The following is a 24,686-nucleotide window of genomic DNA, read 5'->3' as shown; positions in this document are numbered from 1 at the left end:
CGGTTCATATTTGTTGCTTGTTTATAATGGTGTTGTCACTGTATCCGTGATAGTGAGTGAGAGAACAACCAACACTTGTTTCATCCCTTTACATGGCCATCCAGCCTGGGGCTTCCTCAAGGCTGTACAGAAATTTACAAGATTGCAAGAGTGGGGGAAGTGGTGTTTGTCGCTGTTCGAAAAGGGATGGTAACCCAATTAATGTGAAGGGAGAAAGAAAGAGAAAGGGAAAGTGAGATTGTTAGTTTTTGGAGAAAGTAAGTTTAGCCCAATAAGCGATCGGTACCTTTTACACCCATTCTCAATAACTAAGGTACTAATGACACCTGCGTTATGGTGCTAGTTAATGGTGGACCAATTGAGGAAAAAAGGGTGCACAAAGGACTTTACAGATGCTAAGCTAGAGATTAGGATCTGGCTAGTGTCAGAGCCAATCACGTGCTAGAACTCTGCAAAGAGGCTGGCATTAGGTGCATGCACACCAGGCGATGACCAGGGCTACAGGCTCCCTGGAATGGTGTGGTGGGGGTTCCAATGAAGGTAACAAAGCGGGCCATTTGTTCAGGGCAACGTGCTTTGATGGCATTACTCCAGGATGTTTGCTTGCATGGATAGAATAGATGCATGCGTAATCCCCTTTGGTCACTCCTGAAGGCAAGAGAGGATTTCTTGAGATTTATTTGAAGGCTGTGGCTTTTTATGCAGTAGTACAAGCAGTACCATTGGCAAGTCAGACTTCACAGTGCCCCATTCCGTGTTTGTCCAAGGACTGAGGAGACATGCTGCTCACCATAGTAGTACCCTGAAGAACCAACACCCTTCTGGTAATAGTGGAGCCTTTGAATGAAGTGCTCAACAGCTCAGGTTTACATTTATAGGCTGTTGACCTAGCAGAATAAGTACATCATGTAAACTTCAAATACCATTTAGCCATCTTCTGGCTGCTTGTCCAACTTCAGGGAAGGAGGAGATGTTGTAGGACAGGCCAGACCAGGCCTGTCCTTCTCTACGAATGCAGTGTGTGTCATGGCAGGCATGTGCAACCACAAAAAAGCAACACTTCAGGATAGCAGCTGAAGTGGGAAACTATGTTAATAACAAAGACAGACCCTGGTGAAGAACATTGAAGTGGGGAATGCACTGGCCCTTTTTTTTGTGGGTAGCTACCATTCTCCATCTTAAGATTTGCTTTTACACTGAGATGTATGTGATATCTAGGGACAACCCTTATTACAGGTGTATAAAGAATGATTGTGATAACTACTAAATCAGCATTCATTCAAGGTTTTGCAATCAGCATTCCGTAAAGAGTTTTTCTAATGCTGTAGTGACAGACTATAGATAAACTTGATGCTCAAACACAATCACTCCGACCTGCTCACCTATCAATAGACCAACCAACTTGGAACCACCAGCTCCCTTACCAGTCTAAGGCTAAAAGCAATTTTCCATTCCAGTCTTTCAAGTCTGCATTATCCCATAACTAATTTCCTGCACTTATTGTTCCTGTACGGATGCCATCACCAACATAACTATAATCTCCCTTTTCCTGGAACCTTGTGATCTACATTCAATCCCTTTAGACCTAGTGTTCAATCCTCCTCAGAGGCATTTGGCCCTTTTGGTCCTCTTTAACATACCAGCACTTCCCAGCCCCTGAACTTCCTTAGGTGACCAGCCCATCAAGGGATGAGCCAGCCTCAATGCCTTCCTTACCAAATTACTCCACCATAACCTCTTCAAATAATAAATACATAATGTTAGAAATTGGGTTTCTGGTTGGAAGAGGTATGTACCCTGTCCAAGCAGAAACCACAATCCCAGTCAGGGTAAGTCAGAGACATACTTTAAATTAACCTGTACTCACCCTCTGGTAGCTTGGCATAGAGCAGTCAGGCTTAATTTAATAAGCTATATGTAAAGTATTTCTCCAACACTTCAAACAGTAACACAGTGAAAACACCACAATAGACTCCACGCTAGTTTAGAAAAATGGCTTATAAGTTTACAGTAAAATAAGACCAGGACAACAAAAAACCAAGTAGAAGTCAAGGTATGAATGTTTCAATAATAAACCGTTTTGTGGTGCTAAGAAACCAAATCCAAAAGTTCAGACCGACCACAATGAAGCGGGGGCCAGATGCAGGGACCAGCCTTGGTCGCTGAACAGTACCTTGGATGCGTCGACTTTGGGGGTGATGCGGGGAGCACAGGAGGTGATGCATCGTCAATCTCTCGGATGTAGGCGTCATTTCCGTGCAGCACACCATTGAGGATGTGTCGTCAGTCAAGATGTGAAGAGCACTGGGGCGATGCATTGTCGTTGATCTGCTGGGCTGAAGGTGATGCAAGCAGCACGAAGCTATACATTGGCCCTGAGCTGCACAAAGTCACAGATGCGTCACAACCTGGAGACGATGCGTTGCACAGTTGGTGTTGTGGAGTCCAAGGTCTGTGCAGAAGCGGCAATATATCAGCACAAAGGGAAAATGCACTGGTTCCGATCAGGGCTACATTGTCGTTGCATTGGTTTTTAAAGATGCAGCACTTCCAAGGGCCCAGGTCTGGATTTGCACCACTTGGCAGAGCAGGACTCACAGCAAACAGAGTCAAGGTGCTGTTTACAGGTTGAAGAGAGATGTCTTTGATATCCCTGAGACTTCGGAAAACAGGAGGCAAGCCAACAACCCCTTGGAGATACTTAAGTTCTGGGATGTAGAGATGCAAGTCTAGTCCTACTCACTCCCAGGCAAGAGGGCAGCAGGCAATAGGCCAACACAACAAAGTAGTTCAGCAAAGTGCAGTCCCTCCAGCAGCTTAGCAGTCCTTCTTCCTGATAGAAGGGCTTCATTTCCAGGAGTGTTCTGAGTTGGTAGAGTCAGAGGTCCAGTTCTTAAAACCAGTTGTACCTTTAAAGTGGGGGAGACTTAAAATAGATGCCTTTGGAGTGCACAAGTTCCTTGTTTTCCTGCCATGGCTCTGTACTCACTACAGGGGGTTATGCAACCATTTGTGTGGGGACGAAACAAAACCTTTCAGTAAGGCAGTATTAGCCCCTCCCTCCCTGCCCATGGTGGCCCATCAAGATATGAATGGCCCATCAGTCACACCTAAGCTCCCTTTGTGTGTGGCTGTCTAAGGGAATGTACAAAGCTAGCTGCCACCCACCCCAGACACATATTCAGAGATAGGCAGAAGGCACAAAATGGTTACAGTAAGAAAATGCCAAGTTTCTAAAAGTAATTATAAAGGTAAATCTTTTAGTATATACCTTGTAGCGAGTAAACGTCAACGTTCTGTTTATGTATCCGACCACACAGAGTCTCAATGAAGCAAAGAAATAATTTATCCGTTTGAGAAAATTGTATTCTAAAGTGGACACTCGTGATGTAATTTTTCGTCTATATGTATGATTATTTTGGCACTTTGTTTAATTGTTTACAGCACTCTGTCACCAGTCACGACCTATTCACTCAATGTATACCTAGTCCATGTGTTTTGTTTGTTTTGGACAGCTATTCAAGAATTGTGAATTTACTCGCTACCAGGTTTATACTAAAAGATTTACCTCTATACTATTGTGGTCAGTGTGTGTTTCCTCATATATGCTTCATTGGATATATTGTTTTATTCTTGTATTCAATACATTTTTCAATTTAAATGTGATCCCCAACAGTACCAATGTTGTCGTTTAGTTTCCTTACCCAGGTTCTGAGGGTTACTGGGTTACCCCATTACTTCTAATGGCAAGTTTCTATAAGTCATCACACTGGGGGGTTAAGAAACAACAGGTACCTGGTTTGTATATTTTAACCACTTTTTTTGTGGAAATTGAAACAATGCTGAGTTTGTGCTATATCAAAAAGCAACTAAATAAACAGAACAAATCATTTTGAAACTGCTCCCCAGAAATATCTACAGCTGGCCCCCAGGGATGCGCGGGGGCAGCGCGAGAAGTCTTGCAAATAGCTGAGAAGCATTGAAGGGAAGAGCAATCTCAGAAAGTCTTGGCAAAGGAAAGGGATAACATCCCTGTACTCGCATTGGCCACGCTGCATTAAAGCCAATACATATTTCAGACCTATACGTGTGAGTCTCGGCGCTGACATGGCCATAATGCTGAAACCATTTCTGCTTGTGTTGGGGGTAAACTCAAATTGTTTACATAAATCGAGTTCTTAATTTAAGCCGGCCATGCTTGTTCTGTTATGTTGCCTCGACAGTAGCTCCAAGAAGCATTACTTGTTTCATGTTATTCTGATACCATGTTGCGCAAATGCAGCATATTCGATGGGCACGTTTGCTTAAGCCCATTATTTAACACAACAGTGGAGAGTCAAAGCGTATCAGTACTTATTTGTGGCTTTAAATGCCATACATATAAATCAACATAGATGACAGGAGTAATGGTTTTCCAAACGGTGACGTGATTTTCAAGTGCTTTCATTGTGTCATAAAATCCACAGCCAAAATTCACAGCCTACGCGTTTCGCCCAACACGGGCTTCTTCAGGGCTTGGTATCGTATCTCGGTACTACAATGGCTTCAAAACTGGTTCCAAAAAATGGCGAATGTATCCCACTTGCTTTTATTAAGAGGTCAGATATTATCTCCTGATCCCTTGTACGCTGTCAAACTCCTTGTTTCAGAGGATGAGAGAAAGACTTCAAATTTAGCCGTGTCGCTATACCGTGCCGATTAAGGCATAGTGTACTATCTCCTGTATCGGAGCCCTTCTCCTTCAATATTCGTTCCGGAAGTGTAGAAAAATATCTAAAGCTGGCCCCCTGGGATGCGCGGGGGCAGCGCGAAAAGCATTGCAAATAGCTGAGAAGCATTGACGGGAACAGCAATCTCAGAAAGTCTTGGCAAAGTAAAGGTATACCATCTCTGTACTCGCATTGGCAACGCTGCAGTAGCGCAGCCGTGAAAGTAGATCAGCAATAAAAAAACAAGCTCTCTGCATTGCATGGCGGGGGAGCAAGGGAGCGACATTCCTTTGCAGTCCGGGAGGGAACAAACATATGGGGTGTGAGCGATAACTGCTGAGGTGGGTCTGATGCGATGATGCGAGGCACATGCCGAGGCTCTGGGAACAAATGGCAAGCGCGTGCATGGAGCACATGCACTGTGCGTAATCCGCCTGTCAAAGCCTTCTTGGTAAGCTTTCCTGATGCACCTCTATATGTCTCAAGCTGCAATGCGCAAGCACATTGGCTGGTCGAGACCTAAAAAGGACGGTTTGGGCCTGGCAAGAAGGTTAACTTACCAGGTCGGTATTGCAGTTTTAAACCTCACTCACAAGCTCTGTATTGACTGGCCTGAGTCATGGTTAAAGGATTACTTGAGTGGGTGTGACAATCAGTGCTGCAGGGCCGGGAAACAACCTTTACAACACAACTTTTACAACGCACTACCATTACAACGAAACTTTTACAACGCAACATCCATTACAACGCATGCCATTACAACGCAACCATTACAACGCATGACACTACAACGCATACCACTACAACGCATGTCATTACAACGCATACCATTACAACGCATACCATTGAAACGCATAACAGCCTTACACTATCCAACACTTACCCTACTGTTGCACCCCCTGGAGTTAGAATAGTAATTTTTGCCCCTACACTATCCAACACTTACCCTACTGTTGCACCCTCTGGAGTTAGAATAATAATTTTTACCCCTACACTATCCAACACTTACCCTACTGTAGACAATACTCTGGCCAGTACTCGGCCCGTCATAAGAGGTGTGCCCCAAAGCTCTATTTTGAGCCCTTCGCTTTTTAACGTTTATATGGCCCCCCTGGCCAACGTGATCAGGGCATGCGGGTTTGACGTGTTATCTTACGCGGATGATACGCAAATATTGGTCACACTTGGCCCTGACGCAAACAACACCAAAAGGTGTTTTAAAATGTGTATGGTTGAGGTAAAAAACTGGATGGGCCAAAACCATCTCCAGCTGAATGGCACCAAATCTGAAGTCATGCTATTTGGGCGAGCAAATGAACACTGGCCACCCTTCGGAACTAGGGGAGTGTCCCGTCCCAAAAGAATCAGTCCGCAATTTAGGGTTCCGCATGGACAACAAGTTATCCATGAAGGACCATGTAAATCATACGGTGGGCACCTGCTTCGGAATTATGCGGAGTTTACGCAAGGTCTTTAAATGGATACCAACCGAAGCATGCAGAATTCTTGTTCAGGGCCTCATTTCAATTCACTCCTCCTCGCCATAAACGAGTGCCATATTAGGAAACTGCAAGTTGTACAAAATACAGTTGCTTGTCTGATTCTAGGTCTACCCAGACAATCCCCCTCTTTGCCATGCCTAAGAATCCTACATTGGCTCCCTGTAAAAAAAAGAACCATTTTCAAAACCATGTGTCTGGTTCATAAACACATGTACGGTCTAGGACCAAAATACTGGCCTGGTTGACAGCTGAGATCAAGCACCAAGTCACAGCTCACGCCGCTCAGAGTTCAAACTGCCAGAAATGGCGGTCGTGCCTTCTCTTTCATGGCACCATCCCTATGGAACAAACTTCCTCTAAGCCTACGCACAACAACGGAACTTAGGAGCTTCCGCAAAAAATTGAAAACATGTTTCTTCTGCTAACTCCATCTTCTGGCTCATTCTCCCTCAGGATCGTCCGCATGCGCCATGAGACTCCCTTGGGATGTGATATGTTGTGCAATACAAATATCCAGACTAGACTAGACTATACTACTGTTGCACCCCCCTGGAGTTAGAATAGTCACTTTTACCCCTACACTATCCAATACTTACCATACATGCAATGTAATTGTATGCGTTGTAATGGTATGCGTTGTAAAGGTAGTATGCGTTGTAATGGAATGCGTTGTAAAGGTAGTTTTTAAAAATTTGTTGTAATAGCATGAGTTGTAATGGAATGCGTTGTAATGGATGTTGTGTTGTAAAAAATGCGTTGTAATGGTATGGGTTGTAAAAGTATGCGTTGTAACGTCATACATTTGCAGGGCCAATAGTCACAATTAATTTACAGGGCCTGGGCACATGTAGTGCACTTTACTAGGGGCTTATAAATATATTTGTGTTAACTCCTTGAGCTAATGGAATAGGACAAGGAGGCTATTGTGTTGTTTATATGGGTTTTATGAGGCCCAGCTGCTGCCTTCGCTCATTCCTTTGTGTCAGGAGTGTTGAACAAGGTTACCTTCTTGTCCTTGCGTATATTGTTAGGAGAATGGAAGAGGGCGTTTCATTAGTGTTTATTGTAATTACTTATTGTGTCATTTGGGCCTGGGAGAAGAGCTTATGAGCTGCCTATGTTCTCCATGCTAGCATGGCAACCATTATGAACTCTGGTCATCCATACGTAGCCGTGGCAGGCAGGGAAAGCTATCTATTCAATCTCCTGCTAGCATTTACAACATACCTGCAGCAACCAAACCCCACCATCACGAAGCCATAGTTAGAAGGATACTTCCATGCTCATACCAAGCTAGGCTAAGGCTACCAGCCTTATGCCATGAGATGGAAAGGATACACATTGCTTTCGGGAAGCACACAGCACTATATGCAGCTAAAAATACAGAACAAAGCCATATGAAAATGGCAAGTCAAGTTCTAGCCATACTTCTAACTTTGGTTTCAGCTACATTATATTGATTCAGGAAAATGTGCAAATAAGTTTTTCTACATAAATTTATTTTCAGAAATACTACGTATTGAATGTAATTTGCAGACAATATCAGTTCACTAAAGAATTTAACTTAAATACGTATGTGCTTCTGTTCGATGTTATTATTTCTCTTTTCAAAGTACATGTGGTGACACATTTGCTGCTCCTCTCTTTACATGCTCTTAGATAGCATATCAGCAGCTACATCAGAGTTACATTTAACCATCAATCGATGGAACAACGCCTGCTATGATTCTGTCATCAATTTGGAAACTGGAAACCAGGTCGACCTTTCATCCGCCTCAGACATCCACCGACCAGATTCAGGTGGCACAGGTAAGAAGAGAACCCCACGCACTGTACAATGTGGCGGGCTACAGAAATATTTGACTTCAGTGAGCATCAATGTGACATCAGTCCTGGGTGATAAACAAGACCACTGAAGTTCTCAGGACATATAGTACTTGAAAAAAGGGCTTGACCTGAAACTGAGTAGCTTACATGAAATCCGGTTGTATGTGTTGAACAGGAAAGTGAGAGATATTACAGCACTGGATATTAAATGGATTCAATTCAATTATTTATTATGATTTGGAATTCCAAGGAATTCCACATAAAATATCAATAAAACAGCATTTCATACAAATCACAATATTAAAAATACAAAGAGGTACAAATTCAATTTATCTAAGTTACACCCAAAGATATGTAGCCACTTTTCTTCATTATACTAGGGGACGACGGAGATCAATGACCAAAGCACAAAAAGTTACAAGTTCAATTTTTCTTAACTGCGTCCAGTAGTTAAAAAGCTTTTTTAAGAGAATGAACACGGAATAGAGGTAGCAGCGAATATTTTGTAAAGTGCTAGATAAGGTGCTAATGCATTACATAAAGTGCAAGTGCATTGAATGCCCTATTCTAGGACACAAATGATTAACTAGGAGCTATGTTTCTAAGGAAATGCGTATAAGAAATTAACTTTCTTACAGAAATACTAATCCACAATTAAAAATCGAATACTAAGTATCATGTTTAGTAAATAATTAAAGTGCTTAAATTGCCTAAAAGTGCTGGTGCATAAAATCACATCACTGAATACTATAAAAACCTAAGGATCACTCTAGCCCACTAATGTTTTTAATAGACATTCAAAAATTCTTCAAAAAAACAATTAAAAAAAAAAAATCAATTCAGATGGAGGGAACAGGAGAAAGTTACGGGCCTGTTCTGCTGTGGAAATTTTATACAGTAAAAAACCATGCCTTAAGTATTTGCGGCGTATTGAAAGAAGCGCTGGGCACACAATCAAGACATGATTAAAATCTTGTATGCCACCATTGCATAAATCACAGTATCTTTTGTTTTTGGGGATACCCTCCCAGGCGCCTGTTACAATCCTTAAGGGCAACTGGTTCATTCTTAATAATAAAATCACTCTGCGAACTCCATGATTCAAGTTCCATAGAACATATGGCTGAGGATTTTTAACTATAGAACTTTCCACAATACAGTCCAACTTTCCATTCACACGGCATATTTTCAAGTCTCTTTCCCGGGAAATCGCATATATACTTCTTTTAATTATATGTTTTAATGCGATTTTATCCAAACCTTCTGCCCCTTCAAAGTCTATACCAAAACTGCTTAAAGACTTTGAATAATTCCTAAAAATTACACTTTTTGATAATATATTGATAAAAATTTCCTTATACAAAGCCAACCTTAATAGATTCTCCTGACAATTTATCAATGCATTTCCCCACCTTAAACTAGCTGCCATTGTTAACACATATGTTGAAAGAAGGCCAAATTCGAGTCTAATAGCAGCGATTGACGCAGCATGGCTCAGATTACATAGTTGTCGCAAATTTTACCTTCTACTTTTTCAAACTTTACCCAATTGCATTCGTCTAACATTTCATTTGCATAATTCAAAGTGGGGGGAATCTTTATTTTATACACAGCAATGGTATGCGAAAAATTTCTTTTACCACATTGCAAGTACAAGTGATTAATTGCAGAGGCTTGTGAGATGGCTTTTCTTTTGCAGTGGTCCATATGTCTGTTAGCAGAACACCTATTAGTGAAGAATTTTCCTAGATAAGGGTAAAATTTTACTATTTCCATTATTTCATCTCCTAAAAACCATTTTAGTTTTGCTCTAATCTTACACCCATTATAACTAAAAGTCATCACTTTACTCTTTGAAACATTTATTTTACTAATGGAAATTTGCTGTGTGAAGTGCTCCTCACATACTGAAACAACCTTTACCAAAGGGAATAGGCCTGGTCTTGTTAGGCTGGTTAGATGGTTAATGTATGTTTCCTTCATTCCAAGCATATGACACAAAAATAAAATGAAAAAAGAAAGCATGCCCCCATTAAACCATATGCTTGCGATGACATTTTTAATTAAAATTAATAGTTGCATGTAATCTTGAAAGTACGGGTGCGTCTTAGGAGGCAGGTGTACGTTAGAAAAGCGATCGATAACATTCTTCATTTTAATGCACGTCACAGAAAAATTATTATTACCAGTGCAAAGGAAGAGTACAGTAGTCTCAGAATCAGGGCCGGACTGAGACCAGCAACCAGCCCTGGCAGGTTGCTTCTCCGCCGGCCCTGGTAACGGGAGGGGAGGGGGTTGTTACCCGCAAAGCACTGCTACCGCTTTTCTTACAGAGTGCCGATTTTGCAGCGCTGCTACAAAACCGGCACTCTGTAAGAAAAGCGGCCCCCCGCTGCCACAAAACCAGCCCCCACCCCTCCAGCCCACCGGGGAAATGCCCGGTGCCCGCAAATGCCAGTCCGGCCCTGCTCAGAATTATTGTATCCCCTTAAAACACACAAGGATGACTAAAAAATAGAAATTATGAAAACTGAAAAGAAAACGCTTTGTCAAAATAAAATATTGAGATGCATTACCAAACTAAAGTATCGGCTCACCAGATCTAGCCCTTCTTTTTCGGGGATGTGCACTTGATCAGTCAAAAATGCTACCACTCACAGTGCAAGAGACCCAGTCCCAGATATACTAACATTTGACACAGCACAACACAGCAAGAAAACTAGCTGCCCTGCATCAAATAGAGCAGGAATGCGCCTTATTTACGAAGATATGGCTCATTCCTTCTCTCTCTGATCTGGTGCACTGAGTACTGCCCAGCGCCAACACAGGTACACTTGAGCCATGGTGCAAGGATGCCTGCTTTAGAGGCAGGTACCTTCCTGCACAAAAACAATCCTCAGAGGTATTTTCCTATTTCTATGTGTGCTGCAGAATACAACACACGTAGAAAGAGGAAATATCATGGAGAAACATTTCTCCTCATTACACCTTTTTTGGGAACGTATAGTATTTTGATACATTCCCAGGTTTGCTACCCTTAGTAAGTCAGGGAATGATCCAAAGTCCATGGATGGATAAATGGTAATGCACACACTTTTTACGCATGGCACCCATGCAGAGTAACAGAAGTCCGCGTTCTCAGCTAAATTATGTTAGTCTGGATGTACTAAACCTTGCTGAGTCCTTCAAGTTGGCTTTGCGTGGTTAGTGAGTTTCAAATAAGCCCTTGCTTTGGCTTGTGTCGCCTTGTGTCTCCTTGTGTGAGGCAATGGAAATACAAGGGCTTAGTAAATTTGAGCCCCAGTGGCTGAAGTAACGACTCACTGACCCATGATGTATTTTGTTTTGACCAAAAGCAAAATGTGAATAACACTGTAAGAGATCAAAGGGAGAAAAGAGCTTACCAAAACCCCTCTGGGTACTATATATATGTACGTATGTTTATGACTTTTTTTTCAATTACACAAGGCTGGCAAGAAACTTTTTTCAAGGCCAGAACTGAAAATGAATGTTAGGATTTTTTGGGGGAAATAAATTTGATGTTACCTTTAAAATGACACCATAAAGCACCTTACAGCTCCCTATATTTTGTGAAACAGGCAGGCAAGCAAGGGATTATTGCATCTAGCATTGGTGACTAGAGATAAATGTAAAATACTGTAAAAAACATGGGGGCATATTTACTAACCCTGGGCGTAGTAGTGCTAGGCGAAGATACATGAAGTGCACTTCGCACTACAAGAGCTACTCGTAGCTACGCGAACTGCGTAGCGCACTGTGCAAAATGCTACTCGCACTGATTGCACAGTGTTGGACGCTTGTCCGCACTGTGCAATCAGTGCAAACCGCATCTTGCACAGTGCAAGCGGTCGTTTTCTGACGCTCAAGTAGATTTCTACTCAAGCTCAGAGGCGGCTGGTGGAATTTTAAACTGCTGAGGCGTAAGCAGAACGAATCAATGTATGCGAGCGAGCACAGCGAGTGAGGCCGACGGCAAAAAGGAGGGTTTGGGTCATACGCTTTTATATCACATCTTTCATCAGGAGGTATATTTACACAGTAAGAGCTACAATATGTAAATGATATCCAAGTGATGTTAAAGTAATTTCATGCTATTCAAAATTTGCAAATGACTAATTATACACATGAATCTGACTTTCCATGAGCAAAAAGATTAAAACAGAGCCCACAAATATAACAACGTAGAACGTCCTGTATACACACTGGAGCTATTGAAAATTAGTCTGTGGAGTCACATTTGCATTTCAACAAAACTGAATCATATTTCAGGCAAGGTCATTTCGAGAGAATGGCAATGAAATAAGTACCTTTTAGCATAATCTATAGCCAGTCGGCAATTGTTTTAATCACTGCAGCCATTTGTTTCTTTTAATTTTTGACAGATTTGTAGATAAAGACAAACTATTATAACAGATTTCACGAGTGCAGTCAAGTAAATGCGTTCAAATGAATGCAACAACAATTCAGCCTCAGCCACCCATCATAGAAGGGAATCTGCTCTTTAGTCTTTACATATTAAATGTACTTCAGCGTTATTTTCATAAGCTCAGCCATCTATGTGGAAACCGTGTTTATTTCACAGGAAAAATACTACAAGGAACATTGCGCTTTCTTGACACTGTGCAGATGTAAATAAAAAGGTATTTGATATCAATGTTGCCAATAACATTTTAGATGTACTTTACGCCTTAAACTGTATGTCGATTTTGTATAATTTATACAAACATTTTTACCAATATTCGAACCAACTCACCAGTGCAAAACAGAAGTCAGTGCAAAAGAGATGTTAAATGTAGAAAAACAATTGCTTTGACACTAAAGCGATTTACGTAATCTAGAAAAGCAGACACTAAGGCAAATTCTAACACGGGGAGATTTTCTCATAATGACCACTCATAAAACAAAATGATGTATGCTGGTTTCAAACTAGCCTACAAAAAACACAGTTGATGTACAGAATGCAGAACAATGTCTTACATTCACCCCAGTACAAAGATCTGGGCCTAAATCCACCGTTTTTTTGAACTCCACACCACCCTAGGTCAGACAATGGCTATATGCAAATCAGCCTTGACCCTGTGCCTCATGGGAACAGTCCAGCCCGAACTACCAAGCCATATCTTTCCTAGACCGGAATCAAGCATCCAAGGACCGGTTTCTGGCTATCAGCCTTCTTCAGCCTGGATAGCTTGACTCCAGTGATGTGGAGAGCCTGAGACTCACGTCTGAACATACCCAGCCCACTCGGGCTATCAGCCTTCTTCAGCCTGGATAGCTTGACTCCAGTGATGTGGAGAGCCTGGGACTCACGTCTGAGCATACCCAGCCCACTCGGGGTGAAAATTGCAAAAAACACAGTTGATGGACAGAATGCAGGACAATGTCTTACATTCACCCCAGTACAAAGATCTGGGCCTAAATCCATCGTTTTTTTCCACTCCACACCACCCTAGGTCAGACAATGGCTATATGCAAATCAGCCTTGACCCTGTGCCTCATGGGAACAGTCCAGCCCGAACTACCAAGCCATGTCTTTCCTAGACCGGAATCAAGCATCCAAGGACCGGTTTCTGGCTATCAGCCTTCTTCATGTAACATAACAGAATTGGGGAGGGTCCAAGGGGAACTATATTTAGAGACCATGCAAGCCAGTCTACACCCCCAAATAAACTGATCACAGAAAGAAAAAAGACTGGTAGCGGTCTGTGTTAAACCCTCAAGATTAGAGCAAAAAATCTGATTGTTAGAAGGCATGTGTGTGTTGGAACCTGGAAGTGTTTGAGTAGGAGGAAATAAATCCCATCAGCCCACCCATGTGGCGGAGTATCGTCAAGTCCAGATAAGGAGGCACACCTGATTGAATTGTGTGTGTAATTCTCCAATTCTCTAAGACCAAGCCAGATGGATCTGACCAAGAGTAATATATGTGGGTGTCTATGGTGTGGGAAAACAAATTGCAGTGAAAAAGTGTGATCAAAATCAAAATAAAAAAATGAGTGCTAGTTAAAATTGGCTACCATGATATAGGGAACATTTTTATTCGGGGTAGACCATGGTGTCAAGATTAAAAGAAAGTGTATAACAGTCCGAAATAATGACTGTCCTATATAGTTGGTGTCATGGTCAACATGTTTCTGCCATCTAGGGGCATCTCCCCTACTTAGGCTTTCATCAGGACCAAATCAAGATACACTACTGCAATAACATACATATGATCAACGAATCACAAAAGAATTGTTACCAAATAATAATACTGGATATTGTGCCGCCCGCTAGTTACTCACTGCGTCGGTACTTCCAGTTTTTCAATGGATTCTTTCCTGGAATAATTCACAAAACACATATATAACAGTATCCAACACACATATCACCTGCCTATAATTCAATCCATGTTAGTTGTGCTTCATAATCAAACTCTAACAGTGATACGGGGTAATATATATTTAAAAAAAGGTTTTCGCTCACCCAATGATGCTTGGGAGCAAGCCTCACCTCTCCTGGCCTCGGCTCAGGAATTAGAGGCCCCGCTCTGTGTTTGTGGAATTTCTTTTTTGTATAAGCGCCTTGAGACCCTCTGGGTATGTAGTGCGCTGTATAAATTCTTTGACTTGACTTGACTTGACTATATATGTGAAAGTGGTGTACACAGAGGTATCACCCTTCATATCAATTTATCACTATATGTACCTCCACAAGGAGGCACATAAACAACATTGGTATTTTGGTCACTCATAATATTGAAAAGGCTGAAAACATCAAGGAAATGCCAAGATACAAATAACTCTATTAACACTCAGCATTAGTGAAACATATCTTGTCATATGCTTCTAGATATAATGTCCAGTTATCTCTAATGGCTTGATTAAGTGTATCTCATTCCACAAGTAGACTAGATGGTTTGACTTTTATGGTTTTATATAGACCTAGACTGAGATAGATCTCAGACATAGCTAAAGAAAAATTAAATTAAATTAGGAAAAGAGCAGAATCGTAACGCCCTGTTGTTCCTTACCTGTCCGTCGGTACCTCTGGCCTTGTTCTGAGGCTCGCTGATGAAAATTGTTGTCATTTAGTAGTTCTCCCTGGCGGTTGTATGACTCGTGTTTAAAACAAAGGATCCTAATACATTTTTACACCTGATATATCATACCAACTAGACCTTAACTGTACCAGAGTCCGTACTAGGAATTTGATATGCATGCTAATACTGAGATCTTTTCACATATAGGTGTTAAGCTTAGAAATCACACACCAATTCCACTTTTTGTTAACATCTGATTGTGAGGATACTCTGTGCATAGCGATTACTTTGCACTTAAACCCACAAACCACAAGTCTTGATGTGAGACACAAACACAGAGCAGGGCCTCTAATTCCTGAGCCGTGGCCGTGAGCAGTGCCGTGGCCAGGAGAGGTGAGGCTTACTCCCAAGCATCATTGGGTGAGTGAAAACCTTTTTTTAAATATATATTACCCTGTAACACTGTTAGAGTTTGATTAAGAAGCACAACTAACATGGATTGAATTATAGGCAGGTGATATGTGTGTTGGATATTGTTATATATGTGTTTTTTTTAATTATTCCAGGAAAGAATCCATTGAAAAACTGGAAGTACCGACGCAGTGAGTAACTAGCGGGCGGCACAATATCCAGTATTATTATTTGGTAACAATTCTTTTGTGATTCGTTGATCATATGTATGTTATTGCAGTAGTGTATCTTGATTTGGTCCTGATGAAAGCCTAAGTAGGGGAGATGCCCCTGCACGGCAGAAACATGTTGACCATAACACCAACTATATAGGACAGTCATTATTTCGGACTGTTATACACTTTCTTTTAATCTTGACACCATGGTCTACCCCGAATAAAAAATGTCCCTATATCATGGTAGCCAATTTCAACTAGCACTCATTTTTTGATTTTGATCAAACTTTTTCACTGCAATTTGTTTTCCCACACCATAGACACCCACGTATATTACTCTGGGTCGGATCCATCTGGCTTGGTCTTAGAGAATTGGAGAATTACACACACAATTCAATCAGGTGTGCCTCCTTATCTGGACTTTGACCTCTCCTAATCCCAAATGACGATACTCCGCCACATGGGTGGGCTGATGGGATTCATTTCCTCCTACTCAAACACTTCCAGGTTCCAACACACACACGCCTTCTAACAATCAGATTTTTTGCTCTAATCTTCGGGGTTTAACACAGACCGCTACCAGTCTTTTTTCTATCAGCCTTCTTCAGCCTGGATAGCTTGACTCCAGTGATGTGGAGAGCCTGGGACTCACGTCTGAGCATACCCAGCCCACTCGGGTGAAAATTTCAAAAAACACAGTTGATGCAGAGAATGCAGAACAATGTCTTACATTCACCCCAGTACAAAGATCTGGGCCTAAATCCATCTTTTTTTTGTACTCCACACCACCCTAGGTCAGACAATGGCTATATGCAAATCAGACTTGACCCTGTGCCTCATGGGAACAGTCCAGCCCGAACTACCAAGCCATGTCTTTCCTAGACCGTAATCAAGCATCCAAGAACCGGTTTCGGGCTATCAGCCTTCTTCAGCCTGGATAGCTTGACTCCAGTGATGTGGAGAGCCTGAGACTCACGTCTGAACATACCCAGCCCACTCGGGTGAAAATTGCAAAAAACACAGTTGATGGACAGAATGCAGAATAATGTCTTATATTCACCCCAGTACAAAGATCTGGGCCTAAATCCATCGTTTTATTGCACTCCACACCACCCTAGGTCAGAAAATGGCTATATGCAAATCAGCCTTGATCCTGTGCCTCATGGGAACAGTCCAGCCTGAACTACCAAGCCATGTCTTTCCTAGACTGGAATCAAGTATCCAAGGATCGGTTTCTGGCTATCAGCCTTCTTCAGCTTGGATAGCTTGACTCCAGTGATGTGGAGAGACTGGGACTCATGTCTGAGCATTCCCAGCCCACTCGGGTGAAAATTTCAAAAAACACAGTTGATGGACAGAATGCAGAACAATGTCTTACATTCACCCCAGTACAAAGATCTGGGCCTAAATCCATCGTTTTATTGCACTCCACACCACCCTAGGTCAGACAATGGCTATATGCAAATCAGCCTTGACCCAGTGCCTCATGGGACCAGGCCAGCCCGAACTACCAAGCCATGTCTTTCCTAGACCGGAATCAAGCATTCAAGGACCGGTTTCTGGCTATCAGCCTTCTTCAGCCTGGATAGCTTGACTCCAGTGATGTGGAGAGCCTGAGACTCACGTCTGAGCATACCCAGCCCACTCGGGGGGGAAATTGCATAAAACACAGTTGATGGACAGAATGCAGAACAATGTCTTACATTCACCCCAGTACAAAGATCTGGGCCTAAATCCATCGTTTTTTTGCACTCCACACCACCCTAGGTCAGACAATGGCTATATGCAAATCAGCTTTGACCCTGTACCTCATGGGAACAGTCCAGCCCGAACTACCAAGCCATGTCTTTCCTAGACCAGAATCAAGCATCCAAGGACCGGTTTCTGGCTATCAGCCTTCTTCAGCTTGGATAGCTTGACTCCAGACATGTGGAGAGCCTGGGACTCACGTCTGAGCATACCCAGGCCACTCAGGGTGAAAATTGCACAAAACACAGTTGATGGACAGAATGCAGAACAATGTCTTACATTCACCCCAGTACAAAGATCTGGGCCTTAGTCCATCGTTTTTTTGCACTCCACACCACCCTAGGTCAGACAATGGCTATATGCAAATCAGCCTTGACCCAGTGCCTCATGGGACCAGTCCAGCCAGAACTACCAGGCCATGTCTTTCCTAGACTGGAATCAAGCATCCAAGGACCGGTTTCTGGCTATCAGCCTTCTTCAGCTTGGATAGCTTGACTCCAGTGATGTGGAGAGCCTGGGACTCACGTCTGAGCATACCCAGCCCACTCGGGGTGAAAATTGCAAAAAACACAGCTGATGAACAGAATAAAGAACAATGTCTTACATTCACCCCAGTACAAAGATCTGGGCCTAAATCCATCGTTTTTTTGCACTCCACACCACCCTAGGTCAGACAATGGCTATATGCAAATCAGTTTTGACCCTGTGCCTCATGGGAACAGTCCAGCCCGAACTACCAAGCCATGTCTTTCCTAGACCGGAATCAAGCATCCAAGGACCGGTTTCTGGCTATCAGCCTTCTTCAGCTTGGATAGCTTGACTCCAGTGATGTGGAGAGCCTGGGACTCACGTCTGTGCATACCCAGCCCACTCAGGGTGAAAATTGCACAAAACACAGTTGATGGACAGAATGCAGAACAATGTCTTACATTCACCCCAGTACAAATATCTGGGCCTAAATCCATCGTTTTTTGCACTCCACACCACCCGAGGTCAGACAATGGCTATCTGCAAATCAGCCTTGACCCTGTGCCTCATGGGAACAGTCCAGCCCGAACTACCAAGCCATGTCTTTCCTAGACCGGAATCAAGTATCAAGGACCGGTTTTTGGCTATCATCCTACTTCAGCCTGGATAGCTTGACTCCAGTGATGTGGAGAGCCTGGAACTCACGTCTGAGCATACCCAGCCCACTCGGGGGGAAATTGCAAAAAACACAGTTGATGGACAGAATGCAGAACAATGTCTTACATTCACCCCAGTACAAAGATCTGGGCCTAAATCCATTGTTTTTTTGCATTCCACACCACCCTAGGTCAGACAATGGCTTTATGCAAATCAGCCTTGACCCAGTGCCTCATGGGAACAGTCCAGCCCGAGCTACCAAGCCACGTCTTTCCTAGACCGGAATCAAGCATCCAAGGACCGGTTTCTGGCTATCAGCCTTCTTCAGCCTGGATAGCTTGACTCCAGTGATGTGGAGAGCCTGAGACTCACGTCTGAGCATACCCAGCCCACTCGGGGTGAAAATTGCATAAAACACAGTTGATGGACAGAATGCAGAACAATGTCTTACATTCACCCCAGTACAAAGATCTGGGCCTAAATCCATCGTTTTTTTGCACTCCACACCACCCTAGGTCAGACAATGGCTATATGCAAATCAGCTTTGACCCTGTACCTCATGGGAACAGTCCAGCCCGAACAACCAAGCCATGTCTTTCCTAGACCAGAATCAAGCATCCAAGGACCGGTTTCTGGCTATCAGCCTTCTTCAGCTTGGATAGCTTGACTCCAGACATGTGGAGAGCCCGGGACTCACGTCTGAGCATACCCAGGCCACTCAGGGTGAAAATTGCACAAAACACAGTTGATGGACAGAATGCAGAACAATGTCTTACATTCACCCCAGTACAAAGATCTGGGCCTTAGTCCATCGTTTTTTTGCACTCCACACCACCCTAGGTCAGACAATGGCTATATGCAAATCAGCCTTGACCCAGTGCCTCATGGGACCAGTCCAGCCAGAACTACCAGGCCATGTCTTTCCTAGACCGGAATCAAGCATCCAAGGACCGGTTTCTGGCTATCAGCCTTCTTCAGCTTGGATAGCTTGACTCCAGTGATGTGGAGAGCCTGGGACTCACGTCTGAGCATACCCAGCCCACTCGGGGTGAAAATTGCAAAAAACACAGTTGATGAACAGAATAAAGAACAATGTCTTACATTCACCCCAGTACAAAGATCTGGGCCTAAATCCATCGTTTTTTTGCACTCCTCACCACCCTAGGTCAGACAATGGCTATATGCAAATGAGCCTTGACCCAGTGCCTCATGGGACCAGTCCAGCCCGAACTACCAAGCCATGTCTTTCCTAGACCGGAATCAAGCATTCAAGGACCGGTTTCTGGCTATCAGCCTTCTTCAGCCTGGATAGCTTGACTTCAGTGATGTGGAGAGCCTGGGACTCACGTCTGAGCATACCCAGCCCACTCGGGGTGAAAATTGCATAAAACACAGTTGATGGACAGAATGCAGAACAATGTCTTACATTCACCCCAGTACAAAGATCTGGGCCTAAATCCATCGTTTTTTTGCACTCCACACCACCCTAGGTCAGACAATGGCTATATGCAAATCAGTTTTGACCCTGTGCCTCATGGGAACAGTCCAGCCAGAACTACCAGGCCATGTCTTTCCTAGACCGGAATCAAGCATCCAAGGACCGGTTTCTGGCTATCAGCCTTCTTCAGCTTGGATAGCTTGACTCCAGTGATGTGGAGAGCCTGGGACTCACGTCTGAGCATACCCAGCCCACTCGGGGTGAAAATTGCAAAAAACACAGTTGATGAACAGAATAAAGAACAATGTCTTACATTCACCCCAGTACAAAGATCTGGGCCTAAATCCATCGTTTTTTTGCACTCCACACCACCCTAGGTCAGACAATGGCTATATGCAAATCAGCCTTGACCCTGTGCCTCATGGGAACAGTCCAGCCCGAACTACCAAGCCATGTCTTTCCTAGACCTGAATCAAGTATCAAGGACCGGTTTTTGGCTATCATCCTTCTTCAGCCTGGATAGCTTGACTCCATTGATGTGGAGAGCCTGGGACTCACGTCTGAGCATACCCAGCCCACTCGGGGGGAAATTGCAAAAAACACAGTTGATGGACAGAATGCAGAACAATGTCTTACATTCACCCCAGTACAAAGATCTGGGCCTAAATCCATTGTTTTTTTGCATTCCACACCACCCTAGGTCAGACAATGGCTTTATGCAAATCAGCCTTGACCCAGTGCCTCATGGGAACAGTCCAGCCCGAGCTACCAAGCCATGTCTTTCCTAGACCGGAATCAAGCATCCAAGGACCGGTTTCTGGCTATCAGCCTTCTTCAGCCTGGATAGCTTGACTCCAGTGATGTGGAGAGCCTGAGACTCACGTCTGAGCATACCCAGCCCACTCGGGGTGAAAATTGCATAAAACACAGTTGATGGACAGAATGCAGAACAATGTCTTACATTCACCCCAGTACAAAGATCTGGGCCTAAATCCATCGTTTTTTTGCACTCCACACCACCCTAGGTCAGACAATGGCTATATGCAAATCAGCTTTGACCCTGTACCTCATGGTAACAGTCCAGCCCGAACTACCAAGCCATGTCTTTCCTAGACCAGAATCAAGCATCCAAGGACCGGTTTCTGGCTCTCAGCCTTCTTCAGCTTGGATAGCTTGACTCCAGACATGTGGAGAGCCTGGGACTCACGTCTGAGCATACCCAGGCCACTCAGGGTGAAAATTGCACAAAACACAGTTGATGGACAGAATGCAGAACAATGTCTTACATTCACCCCAGTACAAAGATCTGGGCCTTAGTCCATCGTTTTTTTGCACTCCACACCACTCTAGGTCAGACAATGGCTATATGCAAATCAGCCTTGACCCAGTGCCTCATGGGACCAGTCCAGCCAGAACTACCAGGCCATGTCTTTCCTAGACCGGAATCAAGCATCCAAGGACCGGTTTCTGGCTATCAGCCTTCTTCAGCTTGGATAGCTTGACTCCAGTGATGTGGAGAGCCTGGGACTCACGTCTGAGCATACCCAGCCCACTCGGGGTGAAAATTGCAAAAAACACAGTTGATGAACAGAATAAAGAACAATGTCTTACATTCACCCCAGTACAACGATCTGGGCCTAAATCCATCGTTTTTTTGCACTCCACACCACCCTAGGTCAGACAATGGCTATATGCAAATGAGCCTTTAACCCAGTGCCTCATGGGACCAGTCCAGCCCGAACTACCAAGCCATGTCTTTCCTAGACCAGAATCAAGCATTCAAGGACCGGTTTCTGGCTATCAGCCTTCTTCAGCCTGGATAGCTTGACTTCAGTGATGTGGAGAGCCTGGGACTCACGTCTGAGCATACCCAGCCCACTCGGGTGAAAATTGCATAAAACACAGTTGATGGACAGAATGCAGAACAATGTCTTACATTCACCCCAGTACAAAGATCTGGGCCTAAATCCATCGTTTTTTTGCACTCCACACCACCCTAGGTCAGACAATGGCTATATGCAAATCAGTTTTGACCCTGTGCCTCATGGGAACAGTCCAGCCCGAACTACCAAGCCATGTCTTTCCTAGACCGGAATCAAGCATCCAAGGACCGGTTTCTGGCTATCAGCCTTCTTTAGCCTGGATATGTATGTATGTATGTATTTGAGCTTATATAGCGCACAGCTACCCACAAAGGGTTTCCCGGCGCTTGCTTAGGGAACCCGTCCTGGTATTCCCCTGTGAGATAACCCCGGCAGGGTATCCACAAGGTGAAAGCCAGGCATCCCGCCGCGAGGGGCCGTTGTGGAGATTAAGCAAGCTATTGCCCAGAGTCGCAGAGTGTGAACCCATGAGTTGAGAAGGCACCGGAGCGAGAATTATCGAGTCCGTGGAATTTTTGAGCCCAAGACCCGCCGAGGCGGGGAATTGAACCCTGGTCCAGGGCTGATCTCAGCTTCCGGGTCTGCCGCCTCTAACCCCTGAGCCACACTTCTCCAGCTTGACTCCAGTGATGTGGAGAGCCTGGGACTCACGTCTGAGCATACCCAGCCCACTCGGGGTGAAAATTGCATAAAACACAGTTGATGGACAGAATGCAGAACAATGTCTTACAATCACCCCAGTACAAAGATCTGGGCCTAAATCCATCGTTTTTTTGCACTCCACACCACCCTAGGTCAGACAATGGCTATATGCAAATCAGGTTTGACCATGTGCCTCATGGGAACAGTCCAGCCCGAACTACCAAGCCATGTCTTTCCTAGACCGGAATCAAGCATCCAAGGACCGGTTTCTGGCTATCAGCCTTCTTCAACCTGGATAGCTTGACTCGAGTGACGTGGAGAGCCTGGGACTAACGTCTGAGCATACCCAGCCCACTCGGGGTGAAAATTGCATAAAACACAGTTGATGGACAGAATGCAGAACAATGTCTTACAATCACCCCAGTACAAAGATCTGGGCCTAAATCCATCGTTTTTTTGCACTCCACACCACCCTAGGTCAGACAATGGCTATATGCAAATCAGCCTTGACCCTGTGCCTCATGGGAACAGTCCAGCCCGAACTGCCAAGCCATGTTTTCCCTGGACCGGAAACAAGCTTCCGAGGACCGGTTTCTGGCATTCCAGCCGTCTTCAGCCCGGCTTGCTTGAATCCAGTGGCAAAGTGAGCAAGGGACTCACGTCTGAGCATACCCTGCCACAAGTATGGCGGCTAAAAGCGGTTCAAAAGGGGGTGGTGATGGACGGAGCATCTGAATCAATCAAACACTCACACCCAGTCAAAAGATCTGGGTTTAATCCATCACCGTTCTTTAGCCCACTCTGCCACCCCAGTTCAGACATGGCTATATGCAAATCAGTCTGACCCTGTGCCTCATGGGAACAGTCCAGCCCGAACTGCCAAGCCAGGTCTTCCCTGGACCGGAAACAAGCTTCTGAGGACCGGTTTCTGGCATTCCAGCCGTCTTCAGCCCGGCTTGCTTGAATCCAGTGGCAAAGTGAGCAAGGGACTCACGTCTGAGCGTACCCTGCCACACGTATGGCGGCCAAAAGCGGTTCAAAAGGGGGTGGTGATGGACGGAGCATCTGAATCAATCAAACACTCACACCCAGTCAAAATATCTGGGTTTAATCCTTCACCGTTCTTTAGCCAACTCTGCCACCCCAGTTCAGACATGGCTATATGCAAATCAGTCTGACCCTGTGCCTCATGGGAACAGTCCAGCCTGAACTGCCAAGCCATGTCTTCCCTGGACCGGAAACAAGCTTCCGAGGACCGGTTTCTGGCATTCCAGCCGTCTTCAGCCCGGCTTGCTTGAATCCAGTGGCAAAGTGAGCAAGGGACTCAAGTCTGAGCATACCCTGCCACAAGTATAACGGCTAAAAGCGGTTCAAAAGGGGGTGGTGATGGACGGAGCATCTGAATCAATCAAACACTCACACCCAGTCAAACGATCTGGGTTTAATCCATCACCGTTCTTTAGCCCACTCTGCCACCCCAGTTCAGACATGGCTATATGCAAATCAGTCTGACCCTGTGCCTCATGGAACAGTCCAGCCCGAACTGTCAAGCCATGTCTTCCCTGGACCGGAAACAAGCTTCCGAGGACCGGTTTCCGGCATTCCAGCCGTCTTTAGCCCGGCTTGCTTGAATCCAGTGGCAAAGTGAGCAAGAGACTCACGTCTGAGCATACCCTGCCACATGTATGGCGGCCAAAAGCGGTTCAAAAGGGGGTGGTGAAGGACGGAGCATCTGAATCAATCAAACACTCACACCCAGTCAAAAGATCTGGGTTTAATCCATCACCGTTCTTTAGCCCACTCTGCCACCCCAGTTCAGACATGGCTATATGCAAATCAGTCTGACCCTGTGCCTCATGGGAACAGTCCAGCCCGAACTGCCAAGCCATGTCTTCCCTGAACCGGAAACAAGCTTCCGAGGAACGGTTTTTGGCATTCCAGCCGTCTTCAGCCCGGCTTGCTTGAATCCAGTGGCAAAGTGAGCACGGGACTCACGTCTGAGCATACCCTGCCACACGTATGGCGGCCAAAAGCGGTTCAAAAGAGGGTGGTGATGGACGGATCATCTGAATCAATCAAACACTCACACCCAGTCAAAAGATCTGGGTTTAATCCATCACCGTTCTTCAGCCCACTCTGCCAC

General features: G+C 44.5%; 1 protein-coding gene across 3 annotated transcripts in view; it reads left to right on the top strand.

Moving 5' to 3' along the window:
• CCDC27 (coiled-coil domain containing 27) overlaps window positions 1-24,686 on the top strand; it is a 290,662-nt gene that overhangs the window by 127,295 nt on the left and 138,681 nt on the right. For all 3 annotated transcript variants that reach the window (XM_086921745.1, XM_086921743.1, XM_086921744.1), the window contains one exon: window positions 7,871-8,020. In XM_086921745.1, coding sequence (XP_086777871.1) covers window positions 7,871-8,020 — 150 coding nt within the window. The remainder of the gene's footprint in view (window positions 1-7,870; window positions 8,021-24,686) is intronic.

The sequence above is a fragment of the Lissotriton vulgaris genome, chromosome 5 (assembly GCF_964263255.1).
Source record: "Lissotriton vulgaris chromosome 5, aLisVul1.2, whole genome shotgun sequence".
NCBI classification, from domain to species: Eukaryota; Metazoa; Chordata; class Amphibia; order Caudata; family Salamandridae; genus Lissotriton; species Lissotriton vulgaris.
The sequence above is the reverse complement of the archived record's forward strand: the minus strand, read 5'-3'. Positions and strand labels throughout refer to the sequence as shown.